Here is an 11,028-nt window from a genome sequence, read left to right as displayed (position 1 = left end):
AGAATGTCAATACTCAGCTTGATGTATCTCATTTATACCTTTACTTAACAGATTATAATAGTAAGGAGTGTGATTGATTTTTATAAAACTTAAAAAGATGATTTTGTAATTATTCCAAACCTCATAGGGATATAAACGATATATATTCCCTATGTATGAGGTTAAAAACTTGACCTTTTTCAAAGCTATCTAATGTTATAATTTGAAAAAGCCACCAAGATAGGAAGATAGACAAGACATCTCAACTAAGTTGACACCCCTTGAAAGCCCCGAACCATCAAAGTAGAATAAATTAAAAATAAAAAGAAACATATACAAAATCCATGAAACCAATCCAGAGAACAAGTAAAACCATAGAAATACCCAAAACTTGGCTTCCTTACAACCTTTGTTAAAACCCCAGTGAGGAAAACCATAAACGAAAAAGAGTACCACAGTCCAAAACATAACAAAATCTAAAAGATTTATCACCCAATAAATCCTTAACATGGTGATCAAAACAAAAATTAGGAAGATGAAAAGCCACCGAAGAGAAGCTTCATTGATTGCCACTTTGGAAAGAGCATCTACCACACCACTTTCTTCTCTATAAATATGTGAAACAATATAAGTAATAGAAGATAATAACGTAAGACAATTTGCCCAACAAGCCTTCAAGTGCCAAGGACCATCTAAAGATTGATTCTTCAAAACAATAACCACCTAAAGAGAATCACACTCCAACCTAATAAAATCCCAAGAATACAACTTAACAAACTCCACAGCATGAATAACAGTTAATAACTCAGCCTTAAAAGCAAAACAAGAACCCAAAGGGACAATAACAATTAATCTAAAAAAGAAACATTAACAATTTTCCTTGCATAGCACGATTTGGAAACTTGAAGGGATACTACTGTTGGTTTCATAGTTCAGGGAGAATTTACAACATAACTCATAATTCAAGAGGCATTGATCCAAATAACCCTTCCTAAATCCTACAGATACAAAATTTAAATTTTCGTTTCTGTTTTACAAATAATTTTGTAAAATTTGTTTCAAAAAACATTCCGAACCAGCCCTTAGTTTCATTTCACACATTGAAAGTTACTTATACCATACTTACATAAGAATTGACCAGACCACACAAAAAACTCAGCACCCAGACCACACAAAAAACTCAGAAAAAAGTCTTAGCACTCCCGAATTGGTCACTGGCCTCAGTACTCTGAATGTCATTTTATGCCACGTGGATATTCTTTTTCCATATTAGAATACAAAAACAACTCTGTCTCTCTTCTGCACCAAAAATCAACATTTATATCCCGAATCAAGCTCAAGCTTTAGCATGCTTTAGGCCACCAATGGTTAGCATGCTTTTGAATCTTCTTTAGTCATTGGCTCTCCAATCCTAAGTCTAATGACATTCCTCTTCTAATCCTATCCCACTCTATTCTCCCATAAAAATCTATTGCCTCCAATATAAGAATTACTCCATCAATTCTAAAAAACTTCGCCTCTTTCGTCCTCTCAACTCCATTCTCATTGTGCAGCATTCACACCGATGAGCTGTTGATTATGGAGATTTTCAGATCTTGTGGAAGCCTGGAACCTCTACATCTCGACCAATTCAATACCCAAGCTTGGGCTTCAATTCCAGATATAGGGTTTTAAATCTTCAAAACACGAACAACTGTCCCTCTTCTGCACCAAAAATCAATATTTACATCCGGAATCAAGCTCAAGTTTTAGCAACCTTTAGGTCACCAACGGTTATCATGCTTTTGAATCTTTTTAGTCACTGACTCTTCAACCCAAAGTCTAATGACATTCCTCTCCTAATACCTACCCAACTCTATTCTCCCATAAAAATCTATTGCCTCCGATATAAGCATTATGCAATCAATTCCAAAACCATTCACCTCTTTCATCCTCTCAAGAGCTCCATTCCCATTGTGCAGTGTTCATAGAGATGAGCTGCTGATTAGGTAGTTTTTAAGGTCATGTGGAAACCTGAGACCTCTACATCTTGATCAATTCAATAGCCAAGGTTGGGCTTCAATTCCAGACTTGGGTTTTTGGCACATGAGAGAGAAAAAGTCATCAAATTGTGTTTTCTGACATGGAACAAGTTTTCACATGGCCTACAACCATAGGTGAGAGTACTGAATCACCAGGTACTCTAGAACCCTATACTTTTTTTCCTCAACCACAAACCTTCAGTGATGAGTGCTCTACATTGCCTTCTCAAGATTCCATTTTACCAAGAAACAGGCCAATGATACAAAACAAAGCATCGAGACTTCATCTCAATATTTAACACATTCAATGCATCATTATTTTGACTAATATGAATGATTCCCAGACTGTAAAATTGAACCAAATACTGATGCATCTGTGCATAATACAATTAAAATTACATTACTACTCATTCCCATAAAATAACAATGTTTACCAGGCAGTTCTTCCCAAAGCTTCACTTATGATCAAAGTGCCATCTAGAACCATTATAAGAAAATAAAAAAAAATTAAAATAAAAAAAAAAAAAAATTTTGAACAAAACTAAAATCATTTATACAGTTCCTGGGCTTGAATATCTAACATCTTGAGAAGCAGGTCAGGCAGCCATCTATATATGATGGATTTGCAGCAAATCTCTCTCTAAACTTTCTTTTTTATTTAGACACCACAACATGTTTAAATGTTCAAACACTAATTTTTAATGTTGATGTTACTGACAAAAACAGATAAGCTCTCAACTAATTAGCATTTCAAAAAGCAAATACATATTTTTAATGTAATTAGATCATTAACAATCTAACAAAATTTCAACCCAAATATTAAAATCTAGAAGTTTTTGTTTTACAAGTCTATCACAGTTGTTTCATAACAGTGAACTAACTCATCTTGTTGAACCATTCTGCTCACCAGTATTTCCCCTATCTCCACTGCAACAAAAGAAATGTGGCAACTTGGCACGACCGCACACCCTGCTTGCAAACATTGTATAATATACATCAGAACATGTATCAACATTTTTGCAGATTTCCTTGCCATATATATTTGATCACCAGCATGCGCACACAATTGCAAAAGTATTAATTTCCTATTAGAAACATGAAGTGCAAGATTACAAAAGAGCAGTAATAACAATAGCATCTAAATAGATAAAACAGAATCAAAATTTCAATTCTATCTTCTCCACATGACCTCCAAATGATTAAGGTTTCAAAATTACATCATAACCCAAGGCTTAAAAAATTCCCACTAATCCAACAGACTTGAACTTGGATACTAGAAGTCTAGAATTATAATTGAAGTGTCTATCCATCCATCAAGATGTTGTTGGTCTCAGTCAGATATGATAAACCCACAATTAATTTATAAAAAGTAAAACAATGACTCAAAGATTTAGACAATTGCCGAACCAAAATTCATTGAGGACTTCGAACAAACAGTTGGTGAACATCAAACATAAAATGCCAACAATACTTCATAAAAAAAAACTGGCAAAACCTTGCAAAAACCCTTACTTGCACCGAATAATAACTGGAATAGGTTTTAGAGCCTTTGGGCCATTTCTTATGCCTCTTTTGTGGGGAGAAACCTGCATCATTCACAGCTCTCAGTCAGTTTCATAAACCTGTCAACCATGGGCAAAATAAATAACCCAAACCCAAAACCAAAACCGCCGAATAGGCATTTCCGAAAATCGAGTTACAGAGTGCAAATACCTTTTTCTTGGGGACAGCCATAAGCTCCATGGATCCACCATATAAGTGGCTGGGCAATCCGATTTCGACGTTAGTATTGGGATCCTCAACTGGCTTCCTATCAAACTCCGGCAAGAAAATATTGCCGCCTACGGCTTTATCCAGCGGAGAAGACATGGCGGCTATATGGTTGCCGTTGAAACCTAACATGTTCGATACATTGAATCCGGCGGTCCTTAGCTTAGCTAATCTCAACGACGACGCCATATCGCAATGTGTTTCAGTACAGCCAAAGTTCAGACGTAGAGAAGCGGTGGGTTAAAAGCAGAATCAAATAGTGATCCAAACGGTACGTTTTAATCTCTCTTCTACAAACGGCCCCCAAAAAAAAACAAAACAAAAAACAAAAAAAAAAAGATCGTACGAAAGCTAGCCCAACAAATAAATTGCAGAAATATTCGTTGGCCCAATGGACTTAAAAGGAAAAAAACTGATTGAAAATCTCCACTCTTCGAAATCTTAATTAAAAATAATAAAAAACAAATTGCAGTCGGCAGAGTGGCAAAACCGTAAAATAAATTGCAAAAAAATTTTAACCATGTTTGGGTTTATGAGGACTGTTAAAAGGCGAAAACCTCATTGTTGTTACCAAATTCCAGTCCACTGTTTCTCTCAGTCCTGCAAAACCATTCTCAATCGGCGGGGTTTCGTTTTTTCATTTTTGTTTTTCGAGCGAATCCTATTTTACCGCTAAACAAACAGTGAGTGATATTCGATTATTGATCACTCTGAAATGTAATGCACATGAGTGCATTTGAATGGATCTGTATGCATTCAGGAAGCGGCTGTCTCCGTTAAAGCTTTCGAATCCGCGAGTCAACAACCAAGCCACTTGGCTCACCCACATGAAATCTGGGTTCAATACGATGAAGGTGATAAAGATCTTGTCTGCTTGTTTGGTAATTCTTCCAGTTCTGGTCTCTCTCTCTTTGGTTCTTCGAAACCCACCTGCTGATCAAGTCAATGGATTCGTTGACGCCAGGATTTTAGAAAAAAATGCTCATAACGCAACCTCAACTGGTGTAGGTAAGATATTTTAATGATCAGAAAAGCGATGGAATATATATATATATATATATGGGTAAGATATTTTAATGATCAGAAAAGTGATGGAATATATATATATATATATATGTATGTATATATATGTGTATTTTGTTGCTTTTAGATTTATTGAAAATTTGAATAAATTCTTGTGTTACTTGCTGGTTTGATGAACTTTGCTTTATTATTGTTAGACTGGTTAGTTTCATTGATATTATTCACCTATAATAGTCTCTGGGCTAAAATCAGGTTCTTTGGTCAATGATTTGGTCAGTGAATCATTGGTTTGCTCATGGAGGGGAAAAAATTGTATTTTGGATAGGAGTTATACGTTCTTCAATATGCTTATGTTTCTATTCACAAAACAACGGCAAATTTTGTATATTTTTGCTTAATTCCTAGTTATAACAATGAATTTTGTGTTACTTTTTCCTTCTGTGTTATGAAGGTGGGCAAATGGTTTATTCATAACTTAGGCTTCTGTGGTGTATAACCACCTTTTTAATCCTAGACAACATATCGAATTTGTGCATTTCAATTTTATTTTTTTTCCATATTAATTAATTAATTTTTTTTTTTTTGTTTTTTTGCCTGGCCAACTTTTAGGTGAAGATGGTTGGAAAAATGGACTTATTGCTTCTGAGTTTGACAAAAATTCTTGCTTAAGCAAGTACCAAGCCAGTATATATCGCAAAATGGTACCCTTTAAACCTTCGTCTTATCTCATTTCCAGGCTAAGGAGTTACGAAAAACTCCATAAACGCTGTGGACCATATACCAAATTGTACAATGAAACACTAGAGCAGCTAAATTCTGGTCGTAGTGATGGTCCCACTGACTGCAAATACGTTGTGTGGATATCTTTTAGTGGCTTGGGAAACAGGATACTAACCATAGCATCAGCATTTCTTTATGCTCTGCTTACAAACAGAGTTCTGCTTGTTGATCCAGGAAATGACATGACAGATCTATTTTGTGAGCCATTTCCAGAAACATCATGGTTTCTACCTCTTGACTTCCCTATTAAAGACCAATTCGGTGACTTGGATCAGAAATCTACTCGTTGTTATGGGAACATGCTGAAGAATAACAAGTTGAACACCTCAACAGAATCACTGCCATCATATTTGTATCTTCACTTAGTTCATGATTACGATGATCAAGATAAACTTTTTTTCTGCGATCAAGATCAAAGTATCCTCCAAAAAGTCACCTGGCTGATGATGAAAACAGACAACTACTTTGTCCCATCTCTGTTCTTGATCCCCTCTTTCGAGCAAGAACTGAACAAATTGTTTCCTGAGAAAGGAACTGTTTTCCACCACTTGGGTCGGTATCTTTTCCACCCTTCAAATCAAGTATGGGGTCTGATTGTGAGGTATTATCAAGCTTACTTGGCCAAGGCAGATGAGAGGATTGGCATTCAAATCAGAACTTTCGAAACCAGCCCTGGTCCGTTCCAACATGTGATGGATCAAGTTTTGGCCTGTACTGTAAAGGAGAAGTTGTTGCCTGAAGTAGATACACAGAGTTCATCAGTGCCTCCTTCATCAGGAACTCCAAAACTCAAAGCTGTTCTTATTACCTCTTTAAGTTCAGGATACTTTGAGATTGTTAGAAATCTTTACTGGGAAAATCCAGCAGTCACTGGGGACTTAATTGGAGTTTACCAGCCAAGCCATGAAGGACATCAACAAACAGAAAAGCAGTTGCATAACAGGAAAGCATGGGCAGAGATATTTCTCCTCAGTCTGAGTGATGTTTTGGTCTCCAGTGCATGGTCAACATTTGGATATGTAGCCCAAGGTCTTGGAGGTTTGAAGCCATGGATTCTCTATAAGCCTGAAAATCAAACGGCCCCTGATCCACCTTGTCGCCGCGTCATGTCGATGGAGCCCTGTTTTCATGCTCCACCATTTTATGACTGCAAGGCAAAGACTGGAATTGATACAGGCAAGCTAGTACCACATGTGAGACACTGTGAGGATATGAGCTGGGGGCTTAAGCTGGTTGACAGTCATGATGAATTATAGCTTGGATTTATTTGAATTATTGGACATTCTTTTCACCAATTTTGCACATAAACATTGATATAAAAATGGAAGTAAATTATTCACTATAAAGGAACAAAAAATAAAGAGAAAAAAAAAATAGAGAAGTAAATTTTGCTGTTGAGGTTGAGTTTTGTAGAAATATTATACTATCCTTTTGTTTTATTCTATTTTTGTTTATGATTTGTTTCCATTTCAAAATATTGCTTTTCAAATTTTGCTAATAATTGACAGTTGCAATAGAGAATTTGAGAATTTACAGGAACAATAATTTAACATTACTGATTTTTTAGAACGACACTTTTGACTCTTATGCAATGAAACAATCATTTGACATAAATATAGATAATTGTTAATTTGTCCAAATTTTTGCATTAATAACTGTTTTTTTCATTGTTAGCGCTAAACACTGGAAAAGAAAGGATGAAATGTAAAAGCGTTAAATTGCAATTTCAAGAACATTGAGTCGAAAAAACAAAATAGGATTTTTTAAAATTTTATTATATAAAAAATAAATCATGTATGATAGTATAAATCATATGGCCAATTTTGCATAATATCGATAGGAGTCCCTAAATTTGAGAAATTTTTTTTATTTAAAAAAAAAAAAAAAAAAAAAAAAAAAAAAAAAAAAAAACAGATTATGAATGTGATGAAATTTGAAGCTTAGAGCATTTGTCAAAGACCAAAACCTCATGGAAATGGGGATTTAATTATGCAAAGCTGGGATTGAAATTCCTAATACTCAGTTCGGCTCAGTTTCACTCATTTACACTTCTAAATAGATGTTTCATATTGATCAGGTAAACCAATTTGAATTCTTCTAAAATTTAAAATCATTAAATTTAGATGTTTTATTTATTTATTTATTTGTTTGGTCAACAATGCAATCCAGGGAGGTGTTAGATCATTAGGTCTTCGCATAGGTCAAGGATGGTGGCTGCCTTGCACCATATATAGGACCTGGTGTGGCTGTGTGCCTTTGGAGATGGCACATGTTGTGAAGCAAGGCATACAAGCATTCAATGGTTGGTTAGTATGGGCTTTGGTTGTAGAATTAAAAATGCTAGGCATGCTAGAGGAAGGCTAGCAAGCCACGTGGGCAACAAAGGCTAGTGTGCTATTTAGATGATGTATCGTGGTCATAAGTGGCAGCCATGATGAGCGTTGTTGTGGTGGTGCACATAGTGGCAAGGGCTTGCTTGGGTCAGCAACCAACCATGGCTTAGATTATGTGTACATGGGGTTGGACAGACTTGGTCAAATGAGCACATGGTTCAGGCAAACGGGTGTTTATGTGGTCAAGTGATGTGCTACAAGTGGACAGTAAAGTGAGTGTGCACAAGAGCAGACATGGGTGCGTACAAGCTTCTACTTAGTTTAATGGTCCGCACTTCTGAAATGCTCTAGTGGTATTTTCGTAAATATTTGAAGTATCAGATTTTTATCGATATCGATATTTCCATCAATATTTTCATAAAATCATATTCTCGATATTTCCATCGATACTAATATTTTCATCACTGGATATGAAAACCTCTATCACTTTATCAAAATAATTTACATGTCATGCTAAGTAATGACGAATACTTTACCTCTAATGATAGTTGTAAAATGTTGCCCAGTGTTAATGGAAGCTCATACAATCTTGCCCATGCCACATGTTTCTTAGCATCGATAATCTGTTGCTAACTTTAGGAGCTCCAATATTGCTATACATTGAATGAGAACAACATTATATGAAATGGCTTTACTACCTACAATAGAAACAATCTTTCCACCTTTGATAACTCCAGAGTGATGTCCACCACATAACCTATAAGAAATATAAAGATCCCATTTGGACTGTACTAGAAATTTCATATCTACAGAGATGGAAAATTTGTGAATGCTATGCTTATATTTGCTCCTCAGCTTTCTATGTAGCTTCTTCATTTGAATGATTTTTTCACATTATTTTTCTTAATAGCAAGGCCTCGAGATGAAACACATGATATTTTTTGTAGCGAATCTTTACTTATTGCTCCTCATGTATCAACATCATGCAAGTTGAAATAAAATTACTTGTAAAATATGTTTCTCATTCCAATGGCAACTTAAAATGTCATTAGGACTTCATTTTTAAAGTCACAAAGTGGCTGAAGATCTTAAATTATCCCAGATAAGAATTAAGTATTGAATACACCTCATACAAAGTAAACATTGTGTAGAACATGCATGTATAAATTGTGGAGGAAGAATTATATACCTTTCGCAGGGTAACACTTAGGTTGGCTGATGATCTGAACATAATTCCCTTGTAAAGAAATCAAAGAAGCATAATTGATAGCAAACCATTTTATCCTTTAACTAAATATAAGCCTTAAAAGTCTACCAGAATTGAGTTTGTCTTTATCTTTTACCACTAGCCATGATTATATATTTGTAACCACATTTGAAATAGCATGATCATGTTGTTGTGTCATGGCAAAACTCAGCCCCATCCTACTGGTCGTCCTTACTAACCACTACCTCTAATATTTTATTATTTTGATTGTAAATTAATTAATTCCTATTTCAAAACTAAGAAATTAATTAATCCAAATTAGTTTAGGAAAAGACTTGGAAATTCGGCCACTTTCCTATTTTTTTGCTATGTTGGCCGAATTTTACCCATTGGTTTTGGGGTTTATTTCTTTTATGACTTTAGTCTATTTAAATGCTTATTTTTCAATGAAAAGCAGCTTACATTATTGATTGAAAAATTATTGTCTCTTTGAACACCTAAAACACCAAATAGTAATGAAGTGTTTTAGCTTGACTTATCAATAGGATATCCATAACCTATTGTGGCTTATTCGTTATATGTCAAAGTTTCTAATCACAAATTGATTAGGGATCAAGGTGATCATTAGAATCTGAATTTAATTTTGATCCAGACTAGTATAATATGGGTTTGGGAGCAAGTCGAACTAGATTCGTATCAATATGCTACACAGGTTTCTTGTTATTATACTACGGTTGCAATATATCATTATTTATATATTTTATTACCAATAATTATAATTCATAACTCATAAAAATATTATTTTGTTATGACGTAAAGGATATTATCTAGTTTTAGTTTACTTATCCTATGACTTATGAAATTAGTATGTTGGAGATGATTAAAGGTTTTGTGAAAATTGTTTATTATAGGGGAACTTTCAAAGAGTGAAATTGAGGTCTTAAAAGAAATGAGTTTTAAGAATAATATTTATTTTTATAATACCATACTTGTTCACTCACTGAGCTTGTCTCATAGTTTTGTATTTTTAAATCGTTTCTCATAGCCTTGGCTTACAGTTGGTATGTACTACGTATGGGCGCCATTTTATCATCATTATTTTCATATATTTCATCATGATCGCATCTGCACATTCGACACCATTTTTTGTCTATTTTCTACTTTCTTATGAGACTATTATATAATTTATTTTTTCACGTCTGGATTCATTTTGTTTTTTTAGTATGCTCTAGAGGATTGACCTAATATATATACTTATTACTATTTTTCTTTCTTTTGAATTGGAACATTTGATGGGTATTTAGTATTCCTACAGAAAGTAATTATTTTATTCTTTTATACTACTGGATTATATTTAATTTATAGGGAGGTCCCACTGAACTCTCGGTATCAATTTTGTGGGGTTTCCTTAGGTGAGGCCATTTTGGATGCTCGAAAAAGGCCTTGGGAGCGGTCCGGTAAACTTTGTATCAAAGCATTAGGTTTTCTTGATTCCTATGAACTTGCACTATTATATGCATTTTACCCTTTCAATGTTTCTACTTCACAGACATTTTCTCATTCCTTTATTTGATTTGGATTAAATATCATTTTGATTTGAATTTATCTTTCATATCTAGATTCAAAGATGTGTTTTAGACATGGTAGACATAGGCAATAGCAGGAGCCAGTAGAGAGTATAGGTGAAGCCAACCTTAGGATTGAGCATATAAAGTGTTTGGCTAAGATTTTGGTAAAGGATATGCATATTAACCCTTTGGGCCCTATAGTGAAGCAAGCTAGAAAGTTAGGTGCAGTGGCATTCAAAAGCACCAATGATCCATTAGCAGCGTTGGCTTGGTTAGCTGGGTGAGAAGATTTGATAACGACATGTAGTGTCGAGATGATGACAAAGTTGGGATCATCGATTTTCTTT

General features: G+C 34.6%; 2 protein-coding genes across 6 annotated transcripts; one reads left to right on the top strand and one right to left on the bottom strand.

Moving 5' to 3' along the window:
• Window positions 1-337: 337 nt before the first annotated feature.
• LOC107428956 (uncharacterized) lies at window positions 338-4,093 on the bottom strand. 4 transcript variants are annotated; one of them, XM_048462781.2, is made up of 5 exons: window positions 3,714-4,092; window positions 3,513-3,586; window positions 2,908-2,969; window positions 2,435-2,477; window positions 338-586 (listed from the first exon to the last, which is right to left on the bottom strand). In XM_048462781.2, coding segments are annotated over exons 1-5 (426 nt in total). In that variant the 5' UTR covers window positions 3,960-4,092; the 3' UTR covers window positions 338-585. The 4 variants fall into 4 exon arrangements, with proteins under 4 accessions (XP_048318738.1, XP_048318739.1, XP_015895047.2 ...); XM_060813589.1 differs by lacking the exon at window positions 338-586 and adding an exon at window positions 688-724 and having other exon boundaries at window positions 3,714-4,093; XM_048462782.2 differs by lacking the exon at window positions 2,435-2,477 and having other exon boundaries at window positions 3,714-4,091.
• A 148-nt stretch (window positions 4,094-4,241) lies between these two features.
• On the top strand, window positions 4,242-7,032 carry LOC107428923 (galactoside 2-alpha-L-fucosyltransferase). Of its 2 annotated transcripts, none has more exons than XM_048462780.2 (2): window positions 4,242-4,778; window positions 5,748-7,032. In XM_048462780.2, the coding sequence occupies exons 1-2, from the start codon at window positions 4,511-4,513 to the stop codon at window positions 6,827-6,829; spliced, it is 1,350 nt and encodes a 449-aa protein (XP_048318737.2). In that variant the 5' UTR covers window positions 4,242-4,510; the 3' UTR covers window positions 6,830-7,032. The 2 variants fall into 2 exon arrangements, with proteins under 2 accessions (XP_048318737.2, XP_024934312.3); XM_025078544.3 differs by having other exon boundaries at window positions 5,403-7,032.
• Window positions 7,033-11,028: the final 3,996 nt, after the last annotated feature.

The sequence above is a fragment of the Ziziphus jujuba genome, chromosome 12 (genome assembly GCF_031755915.1).
Source record: "Ziziphus jujuba cultivar Dongzao chromosome 12, ASM3175591v1".
In the NCBI taxonomy this organism is placed as follows: Eukaryota; Viridiplantae; Streptophyta; class Magnoliopsida; order Rosales; family Rhamnaceae; genus Ziziphus; species Ziziphus jujuba.
The sequence above is the reverse complement of the archived record's forward strand: the minus strand, read 5'-3'. Positions and strand labels throughout refer to the sequence as shown.

Bases quoted from the DNA above. Each gene is read 5' to 3' on its own strand.
- LOC107428956 (XM_060813589.1), bottom strand. From the start codon at position 3,959: ATGGCGTCGTCGTTGAGATTAGCTAAGCTAAGGACCGCCGGATTCAAT. The intron at 2,478-2,907 runs GTGAGCAGAATG...TAATGGTTCTAG, and splicing joins TGGAGATAGGGGAAATACTG to ATGGCACTTTGATCATAAGT. The intron at 725-2,434 runs GTAAACATTGTT...GGATTTTATTAG, and splicing joins GCTTTGGGAAGAACTGCCTG to GTTGGAGTGTGATTCTCTTT.
- LOC107428923 (XM_025078544.3), top strand. From the start codon at position 4,511: ATGGATCTGTATGCATTCAGGAAGCGGCTGTCTCCGTTAAAGCTTTCG. The intron at 4,779-5,402 runs GTAAGATATTTT...GCCAACTTTTAG, and splicing joins CGCAACCTCAACTGGTGTAG to GTGAAGATGGTTGGAAAAAT.